Source organism: Halictus rubicundus, chromosome 11, assembly GCF_050948215.1.
Source record: "Halictus rubicundus isolate RS-2024b chromosome 11, iyHalRubi1_principal, whole genome shotgun sequence".
NCBI lineage: Eukaryota > Metazoa > Arthropoda > Insecta > Hymenoptera > Halictidae > Halictus > Halictus rubicundus.
In genome coordinates this window covers 4,464,495-4,487,713 of record NC_135159.1, presented here as the reverse complement: position 1 = coordinate 4,487,713, position 23,219 = coordinate 4,464,495, and the positions used below count along the sequence as shown (strand labels likewise).

Sequence of the window (23,219 nt, the reverse complement as noted above, 5' to 3'; positions counted from 1 at the left end):
TCACCGAATACGTGTATCTCGAAAGCTGTCGTCGCGAGATAGCCGATCACGCGCAATCCAAGATATTGGTGTACGTGTCCGAGGATCGTTCGCGTTTTCCCTGTTTCTGTCAGGCACTGCGCGCGCGTGTGAGTGCACTCGAAGGAAAAATCCGTATGCCAGGGGTGAGAGAGAAAAGGAGAGAGAGAGAGGCCATGCATCGAATCCCGGTAGCATTATTTAGCTGGGAAAAGTGCTGCCGACACCATTAATCCGATTGGACGAACCTTCGCCCTTAGGCCTTAGGGATCCATTATGTATTAGGAGGATCGGTTTGCTCTGTAGTCGAGGAGATTAAAGCTGGACCCGACAAGGAAATGCGCTGACTCGACACCGAAAATCACGGGTATAATTTTCTACGAAAGATTTTAATCCCCTAAGAAAATATACCGGAATCTTGAACGGTGCGCGATTATCCTCCGATTAGGGCGTCTATGGACATTTATAATATTTTTCTATTTTTTAAATTTATTTATTTCATCCTTTGCAGTCGTTTCAGTATTCTTTAATAATCGCTTAACTGGTAAACCAGGTTCAATCAATCGTTATCTGAAACGCCTATAAATATCGTTTAACTATATAGGATTCTGGTTAAACGAAGTACCATATTTTTATAATTTATGATTATCCATATTATCCATATTTTTATTTTTAATTGTAGATTGTTGTTGTGTTCTTGACACTAGGTTTACGATTTTTAATATACGATTATTGAGATTGTAATAATGCACCCGTAAGGAATTATTCAACAAATTTATTTCTTTGGGTATATATTATTTAAAGAACGACTAATAATTTGGATAGACAAATTCTTGTTATATTTACAAAGTAATGTAAAACGGTTACTCTTAGTACCCCGTAAACCTGGTGTTAAATTAAAACTCAAAGATAAAATTAAAATATTTATTCACAGATTTATTCAATAACATATTTTCCAAATCTGTTCTACTGCTTTCTGCCATTTATCGAGGCAACTTATCGTGTAATTGAATGAACCTATTAACCCTTAGCACTCGAATGGTGCCTGTAAAGCACCACTAAAAATTGCTGTATCATTATTCAAAATATTTTTTACATTATTAAATTTGTTTGTATTTAATAAATTACTAAACATTTCGGTATTGTACGAGTAAGTTGCACCATTCTCGTATGCATAACATGAAAAAATATATATAGAAGGGCAATATTCTTGGTCGGAAGAAATGTTTCATTTTGGAGTTAAAATAGCTCCGAGTGCAAAGGGTTAATCGTAATTTTATTTTTGAATTTTAACTTCAAAACGTTCAGAACCCAACCCAATATAATTGATAAATTTTTCTCCTAAAAATCACCCAAAAAACGACGCGTCCAATGAAGAATACCCTTCATAATAAATACAATAGAATAATAAAACAAACCAGAGGTCACCGTAGTGACAGTTTCGCTGACCAATGGCGGTGGTGGCGTCAATAATCTTTCAGGGTCTTTGAAACAAACGTGGCGATACACAGCGTCGCGCGGCTGGTGTTCTCCGTTCTACACGGGACGAAATCATTTCCCTTGTACCGTCCAAGTAAATTGGTAAAGTTTCCACGTTTTAACGCTCGCAACTTACCGTACCAACGTCGCCAGGTATAATTTGATACCCGGAGAGGCACAGTCCTCTCAGGGTACGGGGAAGGGACAGGTCTATTTTCGAGGGACAATCTTAGCACGCGGAGGTCTTCCGCGGATATCGCCGACGCGAGCCAGGAAAATGGACGAATTAACATTTAAAACGCGATTTTACTCTGTCGTGCCCCCATCTTCCCCCCTCTCTCTCTTTCTTTCTTTCTTTCTTTCTTCTTCCGTCTTTTTTGGACCAACGTCATTTTCGCTGGCTTCGTTCTTACCTCCGCTGCAAGAAGGGAGGAAAGGAAGGAAGAGAGAGAGAGAGAGAGAGACAGAGAGAGAGAGAGAGAGAGCCGCCGGGCCAGCAACGGCAACGCATAGACCGGAAACTGCCCTCGATGGCTGCCGGTACGCGAAGAATAGAGATTTCCTTGATTAGAGAAGCTGATACCCGACGTTTCCTGGAAGGAAACTAATGAAACCTTTGTAATCGTAACTGGCGGGAAACGAGCAGTTCGCAGCGACATGAACACTTACCAGCTGGACGTTTATAGAATTCTGGGAACACCGGTTAGTCTCAGAAACGGTTCGATGTAAATGCTCGACCGAGCACCTGTATATTAGATTCGCGTATATAGGGCATAGAAGTACGTATCTCGTGCTGCAGTCTTTTCCGAATAATAGAACAGCTTTCGTTTATTAAAGAACATATTTCGGTTGTTCCTGGGAATACGGGTTTCCATAGACTACAGGGGGTGGACAACCTCTAACATGATTAGACTGCCCATTATCATGCATTTATGCCGTATGAAAATTTTTAGGATATGTTGAAATATAAAATACAACAGAATTTATCGCGTCGTTCATTTATTTTGGATCTACGAAGGCTGTTACCAGTGGAAATAAAATTTTATTTGATTCCAGTTTCTTAAAATTTGTCTACAACAATTTTAAACTGCATAAACATCGCATTGATAGTGTTCGATGTCATCTGAAGGTCATAACCCCGGCATAGTCAAATGTACCTTCTCATCTACGATAAAATGCAATAGAGAAGAATACACGTTTTCCTGAGAAAAAAAGGGAGTGACCTTGAAAAACCTGAAAAGATGACCTGACAAAAAATTATTCTTTTCTGAGTATTTATGAGAATTTTTCGTGTCACGAAAGACGAAGGACGTATTTAGGTGGCCTACTTTAGCTGGGACGCCCTGTGTTCCAGTACACGTCCTATTTATTTGTCTTGAAAATTTACGGTTTTGCATATAAATTCATGCGGAGCAACAACATTTCAGTTTTACCTACTGAACCAAATAAACAAAATCAATGTGAGACGATGTATGTACAAGAAATTTCATTTATGTTATTTGTTAAATAGAAACTGACAAATTAATAGACTGTACAATAATACCATAAAATCTCTATAAATCGAACCTTGTTATTTCTGAAAGATAATACAAAACAGGCTCCTCCGTAGGGTGCTCGGTAAATCAAGCGGTAATGCACTGCGTATTCAAATGTGCCCAGGTGTGCGGATACATACGGACGATAATGTACCCGCTCTGCTACAGCGTTTACTCGATATACAGTGATTTCTCTATATATGTCGCCAAGGCCTGGATGATAAACGTCGCGGAATTATCCCCACTACCGGAGAGTATACCCCGTGAAGCCTCGGACGCTGAGGAGCGTAAACATAACACACAGCTCGGTTATGTTTCGTGGATGATACACGTCGTTGGCAAGACCCGTGTTATTGACATATATCGAGAATTCACTGTATGTCCAAAATACGGGTCTAGCCAGGAACATATATCGGCCAGGAGATGCTATTCTTTGATTTTCGCCGAACGTAGAAAAGAAAAATAGTGAAAATAGGAAATAATGAAAAATAAGTTTTGTTATTGGATTAGTAGTGGTTCACACCGATATACGTGACCCGTATTATGACCGAGGTCTCTCGAGTTTCATGGCCTTTCACGGTGCATACCCCGTGGCAGTGGGTATAGTACTGGGTCTTTTATCGGCTAGGAATTTGCGACATATATACAGGGTGTCCCACATAACACTTTTAACGATTTTTCAAGTACTTGCGAAAATGTGACAAACAAATATTTTAAACAAAAGGTGATCGGTTTTCGATTGGCTATACATTGCAATAATAAAAAAGTTCGAAAACTTTTTACTTAACAGTATTATAGCCCGTATCAGGACGCATTCAACAACCTAGCATAGCATGACCTTCGGATGACCTCGAAGGCAAAGGAATGAAAATTTCAACGAAAAACGACAGTCTGCTTGAATGGGTGATAATAGCTTGGCCACTACGATCCGCTGATTTGTCACCACTTGATTTTTTTATGGGCTCGTTTACAGTCGATAGTTTATGCTATTCCAATACAAAATAAGGAACATTTAAAGCAGCGAATTGGTACAGCATGCGAAGAACTCCGCTACGACAGTATCGTAAGACGAACCAATGCAAACTTACTACGTAGAACGGAATTGTGTCTACAACATGGATCACATTTCGAACAATTGATGTGACTTTTTCACGAAATCGTTTGCATTCATTTAGTTAAGGTTCCTGAATTATATGCAATTTCGAGTCTTAATGATAAACACAAGTTATTATCACCCATTCAAGCAGATTGACATTTCTTGTTGAAATTTTCATTTCTTTGCCTTCAAGGGCATCCGAAGGTCATGGTATACTAGGTCGTTGAATTCGTCCTGATACGGGCTATAATTCTGTTAAGCATTATCACCCATTCAAGCAGACTGACATTTCTTGTTGAAATTTTCATTTCTTTGCCTTCAAGGTCATTCGAAGGTCATTCGAAGGTCATGGTATACTAGGTCGTTGAATTCGTCCTGATACGGGCTATAATACTGTTAAGTCAAAAATACAAAGTGCCATTTAAAAAAATGATGGTGACCTTGACAGTACTAAAAAAAAAATTTTTCTCCAAACTTTTTTTTATTGTAATGTATAGCCAATCGAAAACTGATCAACATTTGTTGAAAATATTTGTTTGTCAGATTATCGCAAATACTTGAAAAATCGTGAAAACTGTTAGGTGGGACACCCTGTAGAGTAAACACTGTAGTTGTCTCGGAGAGTAGAAATCTATTCTGACGCGTCCCGATAGGAAACGCGAGATGCAAACGAGAGGAAACAATGAGCCAAAAAATGCCGGACACATCCCCATCGAATTCCATAAGGCGAAGAATTCCGTCGCGCAGAGCAAGGTTCGCGACGAGCAAAGAAACGAATATCGAAGCGGGGCGAGCGAACACTCATACCAGCACGGGACGCGAAAGGAATTCATTCACGCTAGCTGGTCTCTCCATCGAAACGTGCTATTCCGTCAATTCGAACGGGAAGTCTCTTTGTGCGGGGGTTCATTGTTCGACCGTCGTCGTCGCTTCGACGGTCGACGTCGTCGTCGTCGTCGTCGTCGTCTCGGGCTCGTGCCACGTGACCCCCGGCGTTATACAACAAAAAGCGACAAAGAACTTTCCGATCTCGCGAATAACTTTAACAAGAAACAAATAAATAAATCAAAGAACGTCGGCAAATGTTTCGTCTGGTATCTCCGTTCAGATCCGGCCGAAGATATACTTCCTTTTATCCGGCGAAGGATCACCGTTGACCCATAGCTCGCGATACACGTGCGCGCGCACGCACACGGAGACGTTGCCGATAGTTGTCCTCTCATAAATTCGCGAGCGTCAAGTCGATCGAACGGAAAAGCTTTGCCCCTTATCTTCTGACGTATATGAAGGCTTATAGAGCGGAATTATAGGCAGCCCCTGGAATTGATCGAAAGATACCTTCGGAAAGTCGAATTGGATCTCTTCGAGAACGATTGATTCCTCTCGGATCCGAAGCAACGTTATCGACGAAAGAATCGTTCTTGAAGTGAGGAGACCAAGCAGAAGTTTCCCGTTATAAAGTGCTCCGCCATGAATGACGCTTCTAGCTCGGGTACTCACTTGCGCGAAATACCGAGCGGAAACGGCGGCCATTTACCTACGTACAAGTCCTATTTGAAATATCAAATTGCTCACAGTTTCCTGGGAACCTTGCAGAAATCTCTAAACTATGTTAAGGTTGTAACTTCTGTTATAAAGTCCCAGAAAAGTTTCTGTTCATTCCAAGAATTCAAGGACATTTCTGTTCATTTTGGTCTGAGCGGACAATTACAGTGTTTTCACGATATATGTTCACAATACGGGTCTGCCCAGGGACATATATCCCATAGAAGATACTATTTCTTAATACACTGCCGAACATAGAAATGGAGCTTCTTAGCTTCTTGGCTCCTCACGGGGTACACCCCGCAGCAGGGGGGTTAGTTCTGAGACTTTTATCGGGTAGATATTTTGGACATATATTGAGTAAAGACTGTACTTACATACAGTCACTCGCAATAATATCCGGACACTCTCGGAAAGACGATCAATGTTTCAATAGTCGACCATACGATTTGAACTTTTTTCAAAGTTTGAACGATTAGTTTACCACGTGTCGGGAAAAAGAAATTTTGGAAATATTGCATTTGGTTGGAATTTTAGAGGAAATACTAAGAACGGTTTTTTACAACTTTTTATGTGGGCTTATGTTGAACATTTCAAATCTCTTCAAGGGGGCTACTTTGAAGGAGTTTGACTTGAAAGAAAATTGAAACTAATTTTGTTCATACCATTCATTATCGAATTCATAATTGACGCAATAATTCTTCACATTCCATGAATTAGACGCATTAAGGTCTATTGGTCTAGAGTGTCTAGAGCGTCGTTTTCTAGGAATGGTTAGGAAATTTTTGTAAAAAAGTCGGACGACTGATTTGCATTGAAATTTTGCATATATATTTTCTATTGTATGGACTATGCAATATAATTTTTCCACCTCGAAATACTTAAAATTGCAGGAGTTATAGTTCCTTGAAGAGGGGCATATAAAAAGAAGTGCCTAATTGGCTGACACGATTCCAGACGATCTATCAATCTGAAATAAAAAAATGAGGTACCATTTTAATTAGTAAGGATGTAGTTATGACATGAATCAAAGAAAATAAAATAGCTCATTATTTAACAAAATACTGGCATTTTGAATTTCAAATTTTGATTTATTAGGCTTTCTCTTCGCATTTGGCATAGTAAAAAAATAGAAGTTATCAATATTTGTTGGTTTTTAGTTCATGTGGTAGTGGGAAGGTTTTCGTAGATTGCCTCAAAATTTGTTGATCTCGGTCATCAATCGTTGTCCTTTTCTACGTTCGGCGTGGATCAAAGAATAGTATCTCCTGGCCGATATATGTCTTTGGCCAGACTCGTGTTTTTGGACATGGATCGAGTAAGTACAGTGAAAGCCACGTTCCTCGAGCATCCATAACTTCGTTATTCTTACGAATTTAAACAAATTCTTTTGCAAACTTATTTAGAAAGGTTCTAGACCAGAAACCCCTCCGTATACTATGCCGGAGTCATTTGTGACCCGTCACATTAAGGGTGCCGATAAGCTCGAGCGACCGTCAATACGTACAATTTTATTCCGATACAAGACGACGGTTTTTATTTCGAAATAAGAGAATCTCTATCCCCTCACCTTCTTTTGAAGTTGTTCGCTCGCACATTCTCCGTGTTCCCACTCGAGAACAATGTCAAGCCGCATAGGTACCCTGATCCGAAATACGAAAGTCGGTCGCAAGCCATCGTCTTATATCGGAATACAACTGTATCGGTGAGATATCGGAGCGACTCTCGAGGGTTAAACGCCGGGTTAATTTTGATCTCGCGAAAGCTTGTTTGCAACTGCGTGTATCGATCGCGCGATACGGTATGTGTGTGCGCGCGCGCTCGTGAAGTGATACATTCACAGTTTCAGTTACCGTAATCGGCGACCCTATAACATTTATCGCGAACGAATAAAGCATCGAAACGCGGACGAGGCGTCATTCACCGACGCGGACGTGTCCCGCGTCGAGATTTTTTCCGCGTCGTCGTTGCGTTTACTTTTCCGGACACTGCGCCGGTAAATCGAATCGAAATTAAACGAACTCTGCGATGGCTAAATGCAGCGTGGATAGACCATTGTCGTGCTCGCTCCCTCCGTTCTCGCCGCTCTTATTTCTATTTTATCCTCTCTTCTTCTATCTTCTGCTTCCATTGCTCTTTTTTTCTCGCCTCGCCTCGTCCTTTTGTCTCTCATTCACTCCTCTCGCTCTCCTCGCTCCTCCGCATTCCCCTCTGTTTCTCTATTTCCACGGCGCCGCTCCACTGTAGGTCGGTCGCGCCACTCGGTTGATGCGCACACTTTCCATTACGATCGTTTCCACAAATTTTATCCGGCTACTCGTATATTTACAGGCAATACTGGCTGCAAATTTCATTACTCAATATATTCGAGGTCAAAATCGTAGAACTCTTGATGGGAATGGGATAGTCCGATTATTCTTGGACGAGTTTAAAGCTGAGATATTGCAGAATAAAGTAAAATTATAGAGAAAGCGACACAAGCTATTTTTGAAAAACTGTGAAACACTACGTGAAGTTTTCTGAATGGAATTTTCGTTTATCCGTTATCGTGTGCTGACAGATTTTATTTTTAATTTCCTACAGATTTTGTGATGTCGAATTCAAGTCTGTCAGATTTTAACCACCTCTTCCGAATTTTAAGGGGAAAGCGATTTCGGAAAATGATTGATGGAAAATCAATTTCAATAATAATTATTTGCTATTATAAAAACTATAGAATAATAATATTCATCTCTTAAATTTAAATTATATACAAAATAAATATAATTTAAAGTTTACCCAAAATAATTAATAATATGAAAAATAAACTATATTTAAAATTAACTACATTTAAAATTCAACTTGATCAAATTTATTACCAATATAAAAATTAACTTTCTAATAACATTTACCCCCTATCAAATTTAATTACTATACAAATCAACTATATATTTAAATTTATCTCCTTTCATCAAAATAAACAACTATATTTTATGAGCGTATGAGAGTTGAAACAGTATTGTTCGAAGAAAAAGTGACATAAATTTACATTGAGAAAGCTGTCTGACAATAATTAACTAACTCGTTTAACTTCGATAAATGCATAATAACATATCAGAAAAGCTTTCGCCGAGTTTTGTCAGCCATAACACTTGAAACCTCTATACTGAAAAGAATGAAAAACAGAATGTAAATATAAATATATAATTTAAATATGTTTGTTCAACACTAAATTTGCCTAGCACTACAAGTGCCTGACAGATGTTGTCCCGTAAAAACTATAAGATTGAATTTATTCAGATTTTTTGCGATTTCTATTATAGTAATTGTAATATATTAATTATATTAATTATAATTAATATAATATAATTAACCCTTTGCACTCGGAGCCATCGATTGTAGACTCATAATGTGCTCATAGAGGGGAGATCGGAGTGCATAGGGTTAATAATAATAATAATAATAATAAATTATAATTCCTCATGGGAAAATTGGTACGACTTGAATAATCGTGAAATAAAATATACAAAACCGTTAAATGTGATCGATGATCGTAACTTTAGCGTCCATTTTTCAAATAGAAAACGGAAAGAACTTATCCGGATATCTGATATTAATAAATACCGTAAGAAAATATATTTTTTAATAGTTAACCACACAGCGAGATAGCAGAAAAGACGAGAGTGACTAAACGAGAAACCGTGGTTTCCCTTCTTAACCCAATTCTGTATCTCAAACGGGACAGAGATACACCTGAAGGGCTAAAATACCGAAGAAGATTCAAATCAACCCCCGTTACCCGAAGAAGCATTCGTGCTTCGTCGTCCTTTATCTTGTCCGTGTCTCCACTTACTCGTTTTCAGAATCGCCGTTCTGTTATTACCGTACGCAGGGGGTCGGGGAGGGTACCAACGGATGTAGCAGGACCCTGGGGACGTCACATCGTGTCCGAGAACAAGTAACTACCTATTTTCTTAACAATATTACTAACATTTATCTTGAGCCACCCTCCAGGTTTACACTTTCGTGGAAAATCAAGTTCATCTTACGGCAGACAATTAACAACGGCCGGGGATCTTCAAGCTACCCTATTTCGTGGGGGTTGGAGAGGATCGAAGGGCAGGGAGGGGGATGGTGGTAGGGTAGTGAGAACCGAATAACGCCTACGCGGAGCCAGTAAATTACTCTTAACTTCTCCGAGGGTAAAAATTACGGAGTTGTAAGGCCAGAAACCGAGGAGGGCTTAAAATGGCCCCCGTTTCCCTTCTTGCCCCCACACGGAACCATAATTCTCGCGCTATCTACAGAGAAACTGCTCGCCCTGCTCGCCCTGCTCGGGGCTCGCGGGAATCGCTCGTCATTTATTTATTTTTTCGCGTCTGGTGGGACGCGAACCTCAGAATCCGCGGATGATGGACTAGAGGATGTTCACGCCTTCCACTCTGAAATTTACAAACGATCTTAAGGTCGCCGCGTCAGCGAAAAACTCGCACTAACGTACGACGCAGAAACCGACTCGTGGAAAGCTTGATAATATTGACAGAGGAGACATTTTTCAGAATATTAGACCGTATCGTTACATGTGTAGAATATCTTTTAAAGAGTTATTAAAATTCAGCTTACCACTTTTCAGTACGCTGTAGAAATTCTGTCAAAATTCACTTCGAAACGAATTATCAAGCTACTGCGAATCTCCTGGATAACAAATTTCGTTGCTAAGTAGTTGCAGTATTGTATGCCCAATCAGAATAAAAAATTACCTAAAAAGAAATATCTATTATCAAACCAAATAAATGAAACGAAGAATTATCCTTTCCAGAATGGAAAGGTATGTTTAATATAATTTCCTGTGAATACGAGAGACTATCAACCCTTGAGAAACAGGTTGCGAAAATTATTAATACTCATACACAGAAATTCCAAGGTTAAACTTTCCGCCACCGTGTGATCAAAATATAAAAAAAATTGATAAAAGCTAACTAATTTTTTAAAAAATTGAAAAGTAGAACATTCCTATAGCTTATTATTGAACATTTTTATTCGATAATTTTCTTTTTCATTTATATGCTCAATACTGTGTTTTAGTCGACTAGTGCAGAATATTGCTTTGAATAATTATAAGCTTAATGATATTTTTATATTTTTAGTTGTTAATACTCGTACACAGAAATTCCAATGTTAAACTTTCCGCCACTGTGTGATCAAAATATAAAAAAAATTGATAAAACCTAACTAATTTTTTAAAAAATTGAAAAGTAGAACATTCCTATAGCTTATTATTGAACATTTTCATACGATAATTTTCTTTTTCATTTATATGCTCAATACTCTGTTTTAGTCGACTAGTGCAGAATATTGCTTTGAATAATTATAAGCTGAATGATATTTTTAGTTGTTAATACTCGTACACAGGAGTTCCGATGTTAAACTTGTTTTGCGTCCGTCGTTGTATCTTACATCTTCCTGTAGTCGCTAAACGTCTATCTAAGAAGACAATCGAAACGGCAATTAATTAAGTGTCCGGTTTTCGTAAAGTGTTTACCAGGAGCGTTTAATACTTTAAGACTCGGCACTGTGGAGCGTCGAGCTCTTGAAGGTATCTCAAGCACTTGAGACTGTTGGACTGTTATTATTAAAGACGAAATATCCGTCGCTCGCTCCTCCGAAAGATCGACGTATTAATTTCACCCGGAAGAACTGGAGCACCGCGGTGTTCGTGAATAAATAAACTCGTGCCCCGTTTCGACATCTGCCGAGTTTATTACTGGAGGGAATGTTTACGCGGAAGTGGATCGGCACTCGTCAGTTTCCTTTTCCGCTGTACCAAGTTCAAGTGATTCCTCTCGCCGTGCCGCGCGGCCCTCTTCTTTGGCTTTCTGAAATTTCGCGAGTTCGAAAACGGCGAAAAGAATAGCCTCGCCGTTTCGCAGCCGTTTTACGAGACAAAAGTCCACCGCGTACCGCGTTCCGTTTACGCGAACTTCCGACGAAACGGGCGACTTCTTTCCCTCTCGGGAAGCCTTGTTGCGTTTAAGCAGAGAATACACGGGTTGCGTAACCGTCAGGCTTTCACAGCCACTTCGCGCGACTCTATTAGCATGTTTGCTACACTCTACCGGGTCTCTTTATTTATATTACTCGGGCCGTTCTGCGTTTTGCACCCTTCCGTTTCTCCTTCGCGTCGAAAACACACTTTCGCGGAGCTGCTTTCTTGCATTGTAACTCCTTCCTTCGAGAAAATTATTTCCTACTGTTTCAACATCCTTCGCCTGCCGTTCTGGACCACTTCTTACACCAGGGTTTCCATTTTATTTGTATTTTGGGCTTTGATAGAACCACGGTATGTCATCTCGCCTGAACGCAAGTGAAACGAAAACGAAAGAATAATTATTAATATTCAAGAAAAACCATGCAAGCAAATTCCATGAATTCCATCGGTTTTGAAGGTCATTTATTTATCAATTTGTAGGAATTCTTTTCAGAAGAACTATTAATTAAAACTTTATTATTGTACACAGGGCGAGGCACCTGAGACTTTCATCGAAAATATCTCCGTTGTTTTTAGTAATACGAAAAAATGTAGGGATCAGAGGGGCAATTATTGTTTCTTTTTTAGGTGATATTTTCCGATATTTAAAGATTATCGTCCTTTAGTGTAACATTATAGAAAATGAAAAGACAAATTCAACAGTGTATAATGTGTTGATCTTCAAATGACCTTCGAAGGAGTTATTCTTCAAAAAGCATAAACCAAGACCATGTTCACCGTACCTTACCGTACTCTATTAGGTTAACATGACCTTGGGGAAAAACTTCTCTGTGACAATAACTGCCCCACTGAGACAAACATTTTCTTCCTGAAACATTTTTTCGTATTACTAAAAACAACGGAGATATTTTCGGTGAAAGTCTTAGGTGATTCACCCTGTGTACGAAATAGTTATTCTTTCATATATAAAACTTTATTGTTGTTTATTATTGTATAACGTGTACTATGTTATCCCTTAAATTTTCCCCCACCTGTTGCTGAATGTTATGTAGAAGACGATTTTATACACAAGGTGAATTAAAAGGTATTTAATATTTTATTATTTTACATTTACTGGAGAAACGGAAATTTGCTTAAATAAATACTAATTATGCGTTACTACGAAAAATTCCGCGGGCCACGAAACTCCGTAGGGCGAGTGGACTATACTATTCCTCGTCTGTGATTCGATGGAACACCATAAGAAAGACGTTAGGGTACGAAAGTAATGGGAAACAGCGTGGTTCCCCAGAGTTTGGTCCGAGGCATCAGCAAGAACGATTAGGGAGGAAATGACTGTGAAACCGAGCACGTTGGCGGAAAGGAACCGCGTGATTTCTTTGTCAGAGCAATTTGTCTAGTTTTCGTTCTCTTTCCGACTACTCACGACGAGGCAAGGCCAGCAAGATTGATTTCTCTAACATTGCGAAAGACTTAATTCGCATGACTCGAAGAAATTCTCGGAGGACTTCCTTTCTGCTCGAGCGTTATGAATTCGCACTGATTTTTATGAGAATCGAACTTTTATCTTCATTATTACAATCGAAGTCTGATTGCGTTATCTATGGAAAAGCAATTACCGATTTAATTACTTCGTAATTGATGGTTAAATGGAATCGCGCGAATTCGTTCTCTTATTTAAGGAGTTACCATACACCTGGAAACGACGGGAGAGGAATTATATTTTAAAATCTTTCTTCTGCGTTAAATTATATTTTATTTAAATTATTTACATTATTATTTTTTTATTATTTTATTTATTTATTTTTTGGTAATTTTCATTGGTTGGCAATATTTGGCGAAATAAATATTTCCAATATTATTTACTATTTTAGATTTTAAATGGCATATATAATTTTAAAAATAAAATATTTTCATTTTGACAATCTAAACCACGAAATAAAATATTTTTATTTCAAAAACCTGAATCATACAACAAAATATTTCCATTAAAACAATCTGAAACACAAAATAAAATGTTTCATTTCAATAATGTCGCATAAAATAAAATACTCTAATCTTACTTAAAATGTTGGATCATCCTATAAATAATCTGGTTTTTTTCAATACATTCATTCGTCTAAAATGTAACTTTTAGATAATGATGGTAAAAGGTATTTCTGGTAAAATTGAACTTGAATATTATGAACAGAATAGAACTTGAAAATTTTATTCGAAAGGTATAAAAAATCTTCCATAGATCCCTACACGATCTATGTCACAGCACGGACCCGATGATTGGGCTTAGATCAAGACTTTAGTGTATTACGTGGCAAGGATATCTCGTTGGAGGGAAGTACATTAATCGTGCTACAATAAATATACACAGTTATTGTAAATATCATTTATTGGACTTTTAGGCGTCATGGGGTACAACGATTACATCACGTTGCTTATTTGTAACACCTAAGCAATTCGACAAATAAGTAAAAATAAAGAAAACCGACAGAAACTAACGGATACATCTGATCGATCGTATACGCTAAAGTAAATCTCGAAAGGATCACCAGTTAATTTTCTCGCGTCTATTATTGAACAGCGATTACAATTTTTCGTTGCGAATTAGGCGAACCATCTTGAACGAACCTACACACATCTTAGTCGGCACGTTTCATTTATTTGCTTTATTTCTTTTTCCTTCTTCTCTTTCCTTTTTGGTTTTGTTCAGCTTACAAAAAAATTAGGAACCACTGCGTTTCGTAAATCCATTCACGCAACGATATCACTCGAAGGAACTGGAACGATCGAAACGAGACTCTATACGATTACTCAATGAATCACGGAGGACAACGATCTTATTCTTTTCACATCGTTTCTCTCTCTCTCTCTCTCTCTCTCTCTCTCTCTCTCTCTCTCGCTCTGTTTCATTCACTCGTTCGCTCTCTCTCTCCCACTCTTTCTCTCAACATTTCTTCTTATTACAAGTACAACGACTGTAACGTCAATTTTTCATCTTCTTAATTCTGTTAGGACGTTCGCAAGGAAAGGGGTACAGAGCAGATTTTTATTGTAACGATCCTCGTTGAAACGTTCGAAATGAAATCCTTCGGCTCTTGTTTCGCCCGTTTTGGCAGTGAAACTAACGATGATCAATACACGACATCCAGAGGGGGAAGGCAAACGAGAACTTATGGCTAAATAAAACTTTATAAAAATATATCAACGAATAATAAATATATCTCTAACAGCGTCACTGTATAATTCGTCATACATAGCCGTCGGTGTATTCGATAGCCTATGCATTTACAATCACTATATACACGCTATTTAGTTTACTACTTACCTAAAATAATATACAACAATGTATTTTTAATCTTCCTATTTCTTTTCGGAGTACTTAGTTTTTCCTTTTTTTCTTTTTTTTTTTCTTTCATACGTACCTCGTTTCTTTTGTTTTATTCGGTGTCCTCGACCGTATACATTCGTTCTTTTTTTTTTTTTTTCGTTCCATTATATCTCACGTATGACACGGGGAGCTCCAAAATTGATGTCCATTATTAAACGGCGGAACTTCGTGCAAAATAAAAATCGTGCGCGTCGTTTGTACGACACGGAAACTGGTGAAATTAATTTCTGGTAAACAGATGGTAAAATTGCACAACACAAATGGCAAAATTAATTTCTGAAATTATTCTGATGCTTTCGCTGTTTCTTGTTTCACCTACTCATTTTTACCATGAATGCAGAAAATCATTTATGCATTCTAATCATATATATATGTATACCCCCGAATTTTTGCTAAAAAATTTTCCATATTTAAACTGTTACAGCTTCACGAACGAAAACCCACCTGAGCTCATTTTAAGACATGAAATATCTACTTTCGGAATCTCTCTTGATTCCGTTTATGAGGTACTTGTGCATTATGTAGCAAGGGATAGGAGATCTGGGTTAGGTTTGGGCCTCCGTCGACAATTTTGCAAATTCACACATCTCTACCAGGATGGGAACATTTTTTCCATGCCTAAGTCCTTCGTAGATTTGAAGACTGGAGTTTCTCCTTTAAAGTGACCTCCCAAAAGTTGTTTTACGATTTTTTTTAGCTGTCCTATTAAATTTTGAAAGATGTAGGCTATATCTGAGATTCAAAGATGCCCATAAGTCACTGGGACATTTAATAAAATTGTTAACGATTATAATTAATACTATGAAGAGAATATTGCCGATATCTTTACGAATTATTGAAATATTATTAAACAAAGTAAAACTGAATTACAGTAAAATTAAACCGTCGCGAGCCAGTCTGGGAATCGTGCAAGATGATTGGATTTGCCACTTACTATTCAAAGTTTAATAGGCTACAAAAATCGTGGAGCCACTCTCGAGAGCTCATTTTAAAGGAGAGGCTTCAATCTTCAAATCTATGGTGGATTCAGGAACGAATAAAATTCTCCCATCCTCGTAGAAACGTTCGAATTTGCTCGATCTTAGAAGAAACTAAGCCAGGGATTCTGAAAGTAGAAACTTCATGATTTAGGATGAGCCAGGGAGGAATGTGTACGATTTTATTTTACGAAGATATAATAATTTAAATATCAGCAATTTTTAGCAAAGATTCACGTACCGGGTTACTTATGGACGGGGGTCTACATGTAGGTATAAAGGAAGGAAAATGATTGATTAGCAACACAAATTTCACGGACTCGAAGTAATTTGTCTATAGCGATTAAAATGCTAATTTTTTGCATTTTATGCATTTATGACAAAAATTAGTAGGAGTAATTTCAAGTAGCAAAAATATTAGAAAAATTTAAACATACTATTATATTATTTTCAATCTGCCGAACATAGTAAGAAAGAAAATAAATTTCTACTTCACTTCAGTTCGTTGCAATTCAGGTAAAAAATTTTTATTTTGCATAAAAATCCGCAGTCTAATCATAATCATTATACTTTTCTTACTTGTATGCAGATTGCAATGATATTTAGGACACCCAAGTTAACAGTATAAAAATTGGTAAATTTGTCATTAATATAATTACTGGTACGGTAGTAATGTGATATAGAACAATATGTACGTTCTAAATATAGAATACCAATAAAATTTGTGACAACTTCGGTCGCAGGAACTGTTTTTTAGGTAATGAAATAATTATACTAAACATAAATTTTATACATTTTAACGTAACTTTGGTTGGATAACGTTAGTTATTAATATTCTCTTCTAATTAATATTCTCTTCTAATTAATATTTAATTCTAATGGGTATATGAATGAACATTCACATGTTCAAAATTTTTGTTTTTTTTTTTAAAGTATTGTACATGTATTTGGTAGGTGTATACAAACCTTTGCAACTGATTGCATCTATATCGTTATTCTGGCACACTTAAATTGAATACCATCAATTTTGGAACGCCCAGTAGACCGTCGCGTTGTGCCATAATCGCACTAAAAACAAATCATGTTCAAGCGAACAGTCTACGATCAGTCTCACCGACTCACAGTGGATCGCAAATTCGTTTTAGTCGTTCGAGAGTTCAATTTGTTATACATAGAAACGGTTTGAACGGAATTAATTTAAGGGCAAATGACTTTTAGTATATAGAAAAAGTACAAAATTAGTTGTTTTCTAATTTCTCTGATTATTTCTGCAATATATTTAACCATTAAAAACTAAATCAAAAATTAAGATTTTGTTACATTACTAATCATAATAATCAGACTGTGGATTTTATTATGCAAACAACAATTGTTTGCGATAATTGCGAGATACAGGAGCTACATAAACATTTAGTTCTTTTCTTAACTATTTTAAGGAGTTGGAAATAATACGACAGTGTTTTTAAATTTTCTAAATGTCTTTACTGTTGTCATAAATGCCTAAAATCAGCAGTCTAATAATAACAATAAGTTATTTCATGTGCAATTGACGCAGATAATTTTTATTTGTTTTTATTTTTATTTCATTTTCATTTGTATTTTTATTTTCGCAGTCTACTTATCACACTTCGTATATTCTTTTGATTTATAACACTTTATATCCTACTTCATTTTGAACCATGACTGGTAACATTACTACCAAACGTTTAGACATCCGTATTGATATTTCTCCGAAATTCGATTAAATTAATTAATAATTCTATAAAAGTTGTATTGATTCTGAACGGCTAAATCTGAACTTGGAACCACTGTGCACTGTTCCGACTGAAAAATTGGTCTCCTGTTCGGTGCACACCGGCTCGACAACAATTTTCCCTTCCACGATACTTGTTTCACTTTCGGTGTGTGCATACACTCAGTCCCATAATTGATAACACACGCTTTAAATAAAATCGTTTTTTTTTTCTATAAATGGAACAAACGATTCCAGTTTTTTTGTCAAGCTAGATGAATTATTTACTAGATTATATGCAATGAAAATTTTGGTAAAATTGAGTGGAGTTGGAGTTGCGAAAAAAATGGTAAAAGTTGCTTTTTACAAATTTCTCATTTGAGCTTGAAACGAAAATTCAAAACATGCGTTTTTGTAGGTTCATATACATGTTGAAAATTTGATCGAAACTGGTCAATTGGTTTACGAGTTATGAATAACTAAAAATGGTGGAAATAACCGAATAATCGAATAAAATGGCAAAAATAGTCTAAAAATCATAAAAATCTGTGATTTTCAGCATTTTTAATCGTTTATAACTCATAAACCAATTAATCAATTTCGATAAAATCTTCAGCATCGTGAACTTATGTGAGTCTAGAAAACACATTTTTTAAATTTTCGGTCCAAACCCAAATGAAAAAATTGTAAAATGCAAATTTTACTATTTTTTTTCGTGATTCCGACTAATGGCGATGTTTTCCAAACTGTTCGTTTCATGTCATCTAGTAAACTAAGTCATCTAGCTTAACAGAAAAACTTTCTTTTGGTGCATTTATAAAATAGTTATTCTAATTTAAAGTGTGTTCCATCAATTATGAGACAGGCTGTACATATGTGTGTGTGTGTGTGTGTGTGTATATACTTGTTTTTCCCCTCTTCGTCGTCTCCTTACAAATAAACTATACAAATATTTACACGCGCCCTCCTCGCGCGTGACGGCGAAGAACCTCGTAATTCCCGGCGCGATCGGTTCGAAAGCTTCCGGAAATGGCTGGTGTCGAAGGGCCGCGAACTTAGTTTACAAACTTTCCCTACGCACCGATGCATCTTCCTTGAATAATGGCCGCGACACGTTTCCCCGCGTTTAAGGCCCGCGAAAGATGTCGGCTATTGAATGCGCTCGAACAATAAACGCGTTCCGGTTTCGTTTCGATTTTTTATATTTGCCGCTCGTATTTTCTTGTTTTCTTTCGGTCTCCATTACAGGAACAAATGCTTCGACAAAAGATAACCAAAAAAAGAAAACTCGGTCGGAACAGAAAGCGAAAAAAAAAAGGAGAAGGCGAAACAGAAAAAGGTCGATCATCTATACATGTCTCATACATCATCTAGAAAATACTAACAGTATCGAAAACGTCTGGCGACGTGATCCACGATTAAGGAACGATGCTGCTGGATCATCGTCGTCGTCGGATCATCGAAAGACGACCGCGTCGATAAAAGGCTCTCCGTACGAACGCGTTCATCGTTTGCGTTTTTATTTCCGTGTATAAGTCGACAACAAAAATTCGGGAAAAAGCTTCCGTTGTAATTTTCGTCGATCCCGACGTTCGCCTTACGAGAATAGTATTTTCGATTTTTCTATTCAACTTGCTCTTAACCTCGTTCACTCTAACGCCATCCATTCTCATTTTCTTTCTCTCGCTTGTCTCTTTCGTTCTCTCCTGCTCTAGCTCGACTTTTATATATTATTTACAATTATCGAAGTCGCGAGAATACTGACGGAAACTCGCCCTCCCCCCTCCCTCCTCCTCGTCGCTCAGAAGGTAGTCGGGTTCGTTCGATTTTCTTATTCGTTTCTAAGAAATATTTCTCTCGTCGTTTTCGGATCGGAGACGCTGAAGGCTCTGGTTCTCCTCCGCTCAGCGACGATGCTCTTGCAGTATGGCCACCGCCAGACAAAGCGACAGGCAAGCGAGACTTGCTGACCGGAAGTGAGCGTGACTGTACTCGGAGGCCCGTGTCACGTTCAACAAAACGGAAGCGTCCGCGATTCCTTCCGACGAGCGTACCAGCAGCAACCATTCGCCGGCGTGCGACCATTGGATCGTGTCGAAGCTGAGCATCGTCCGGTAACAGAACTCCGTGCCACCGTCCTGTAACGTAAACGAAAACCTATGAGTGCCCATCCAATTTATTAGCTTGTTGTTGCATGTCAAATGACCGATTTGGAATATTGTCGGGACATTAAAAAGTCGGAAAAGCCACGCTCCTACTTTTTCCTCCGGAATGCCGACAGAGAGCAATTTTTTCAAGCTCTGTCACCCGTCATTTAGTAAACTAATGTAACATGCTGTCAAATCTCGACTTGTTTGGTTCGATTTTGAGAGAATTATGCGAATTATTTGATCACTTTACCGTTCACACAACCGGAAACACTTCTCTGATACCGGCTCTGTTTCGGTTGCCACGGATTAATAAGCTACCCCTTAAGATTAACCCCTTAACGCACAGTTTAAAAAAAAAAAACCGGCCAAAAAAAAACAATTTTTGGTGGAGAATTTTGATATACTGCGCTTTTGTTCCATGGAAAAAGGCTATATTTTATTCTTGAATAAATAAGTGTTATAGCTTACAATCCCATGTAAATGATAAATATCAATAAAACGATTTTTTTTCTTTGCTTTCACATTGTTATTTTCAATTCTCGATTATATTCGAGTATGAAACATTATAGCAGCATAAAATACAACACCGCACGAATTATCTCGAGTATGCACAGTTTGGCCTGTTTAGCGCGCTCGAATTAACTCGAGGGTACAAGTTAAGGGGTTAATAGGCTACCGGTCGGTGACAAAAAGCCGATTAATAAGCTACGCACAAATGTTAAAAACATCGTTCCCGTGCTGATTGCAAATTCCATGAATTTCATCAGTTTTGAAGGTCTTTTATTTACCAATTTTTAGGAATTCTTCCAGAAGAACCATTGATTAAAACTTTATTATTGTATACAGGGTGAGTCACTTGAGGCTTTTACTGAAAGTATCTCCGTTGTTTTTAGTAATACGAAAAAATGTTTGGTTCAGAGAGGCAATTATTAAGACGGAGTTTTTTTGTCTAGGTCATATTTTCCGATATTTCAAGGTCACCATACTTTTCTTCTAATGGAACGATGTATTTTGATTAGTACTCTAGTAGGGTAACATGACCTAGAGAAAAAACTTCTCTGTGACAATAACTGCCCCACTGAGCCAAACATTTTCTTACTGTAACATTTTCTCGTCTTAGTAAAAACAAGTGAGATATTTTCGGTGAAAGTGTTAGGTGCCTCACTCTGTATACAAAATAGTTGTTATTCTATACATAAAACTTTATTATATATTATCCCTTAAATTTTCCCCCACCTGTTGCTGATTAATAGACGATTAATAGGCTACCGGTCAGTAAGCATCGGGGACAAAACGCTGATTAATAGGCTACCGGTCGGTAAAGTGTTAATACTTTTTGCTACGATCAAATTTATTCTTCATTCTTGTTCTGTAAAACAGTGAACAAAAAAGAATCGTACATCAATTTTCAAGGAGTCGTTGTACAGAGGAGGCTCAAAGACGTTTCAAAAGCTTTTGGTTACAGATTTGGCTACATACCAATGGTCATAAAAATAGTAAAATTGCTATATAATATTTAAAAAACCTGAGATTATGAGTAGAAAGTTAGCGATTACAAAGTAGGAAGTTTTAAACAAATTTTAGGAAATAGATTTATTCTTTCAATAAACATTCTTTGTTGGTTTGAGAGGTGAGTGTTCCAACCGAATGCAAGTGGACTTCGGTAATGCTACATCGAAGTTCTTCGGACTCATTCAAGCATAGAGTCGGAGTTGAAATTTAATGCTTCAGAAGCACAATCTCGATGCTGCTCGAATTCCCGGAGGGCTGTTTTTATCGTATAATGCTCATTAACCCGCTACTCGATAACGTCGATTCGACCGCCTTTCTTATCTACCCCGATTCCGCTTTCGTTCTTACGTTTTAACTTCCGCGTGAAACTTCTGCGGGCAAACTGAAAACTCCCTGCGTCACCCTATGTCCTCGCTTCAATTGTCCGCATCACAACTGATTTCCATCGCTTTTTCCTCCCGGACTTTTACTACTTACTTCTTCTTCTTCTCCTCTCGCGAAAGTTTATTCTCTAACGTATTTTTGTGCTCGACAGTTCCACAATTAAAACTATCTGATGGTACTGTCTTGTCTATTCTAGTATACAAAAAATAGGGTACGTTTTGGTCCGTTTTCTAAAACTCTCTTTAGATGATAAATATTTTATAAAGATATATTGTTATTCTCATAAAATTGTTTACTCGGTTTAAAGTCTCTATAGTACTGAATTGAACTTATAAACATCAGATTAAAGAAACAAATGATTTGCCAATGACACGTGATTGAATGCATTAAACTTCAAGTATAAATTAGTATATTCAAATTAGTATTAAGGGTACCCATAAGTAATCAATTATTAGCAAAGAATTTGTTTTGCCTTTAGTTCTGTACCGATCGCTGAAGAGGAAACACGTATTCTTTTATTGTGTTCAAAATATTCTAAAAAGCATAATTTTTTTACAACCCTGTAATAAAATGGCGGCGTCCGTACCTTCCGAGGATCGTATTCGTCATTGCATACTTTTTCATTTTCATGCGGGATATAATGCAACGGTAACAACAAAGAAAATTTGCGATGTTTATGGAGATGTATTGAAGGTCAAAAAGTGTCAACGTTAGTTCAGAAGGTTTGCTGCTGGTGATTATGATCTCTCTGACAGGCCTCGAAGTGGACGTCCAGTTGAATTTGATAATGACACCCTAAAATTTCTAGTGGAAGCTGATCCAAAATTAAGTATACAAGAATTATCGAGAAGCCTTGGGCCCACATGGTCAACTATACAAAGACACCTACACGAAATGAGAAAGGCATATAGGCAAGGAATATGTGTACCGCATTAATTATCTGAGACCAACAAGAATATTCGTCGATCAATTTGCACTTCATTGCTATCCAGATTTCGTAGAGATCCATCTCTTAGCAGAATCGTTACCGGAGATGCAAAATGGATTCTTTGTGATAACATAAAGCGTTCCAAGCAATGGCTTCCTGCAAATCAAACCGCAATATCAACCCCTAAACCTAGCTTATCACTTAGAAAGGTGTTACCGTGCACTTGGTGGGACTGTCGTGGTATAATTCACTTTGAGTTGTTGAAACCTGGAGAAACAGTTACTGCAGAGTTGTATTGTCAGCAATTACAACGGCTGTATTCAGAACTATTGAAAAAGAGGGCATCTTTAGTCCACAGAAAAGGCGTAATGCTGCAAATTGACAATGCCCGGCCCCATACAGCGAAACTCACTCAGGAAAAAATCAAAGAATTGCAATGGGAAGTTTTACCGCACCCCTCGTACTCACCGGATATTGCTCCCTCCGACTATCATCTTTTCAGATCTCTGG

The 23,219-nt window shown here is 37.6% G+C and overlaps 1 protein-coding gene across 1 annotated transcript in view; it reads right to left on the bottom strand.

The window, feature by feature from the left end:
• Positions 1-19,579: 19,579 nt before the first annotated feature.
• Tei (irregular chiasm C-roughest protein teiresias) overlaps positions 19,580-23,219 on the bottom strand; it is a 760,200-nt gene continuing 756,560 nt past the window's right edge. The window contains exon 12 of the mRNA XM_076797260.1: positions 19,580-19,873. Within this exon, the coding sequence (XP_076653375.1) occupies positions 19,640-19,873 (234 nt within the window). The 3' untranslated portion in view covers positions 19,580-19,639. The remainder of the gene's footprint in view (positions 19,874-23,219) is intronic.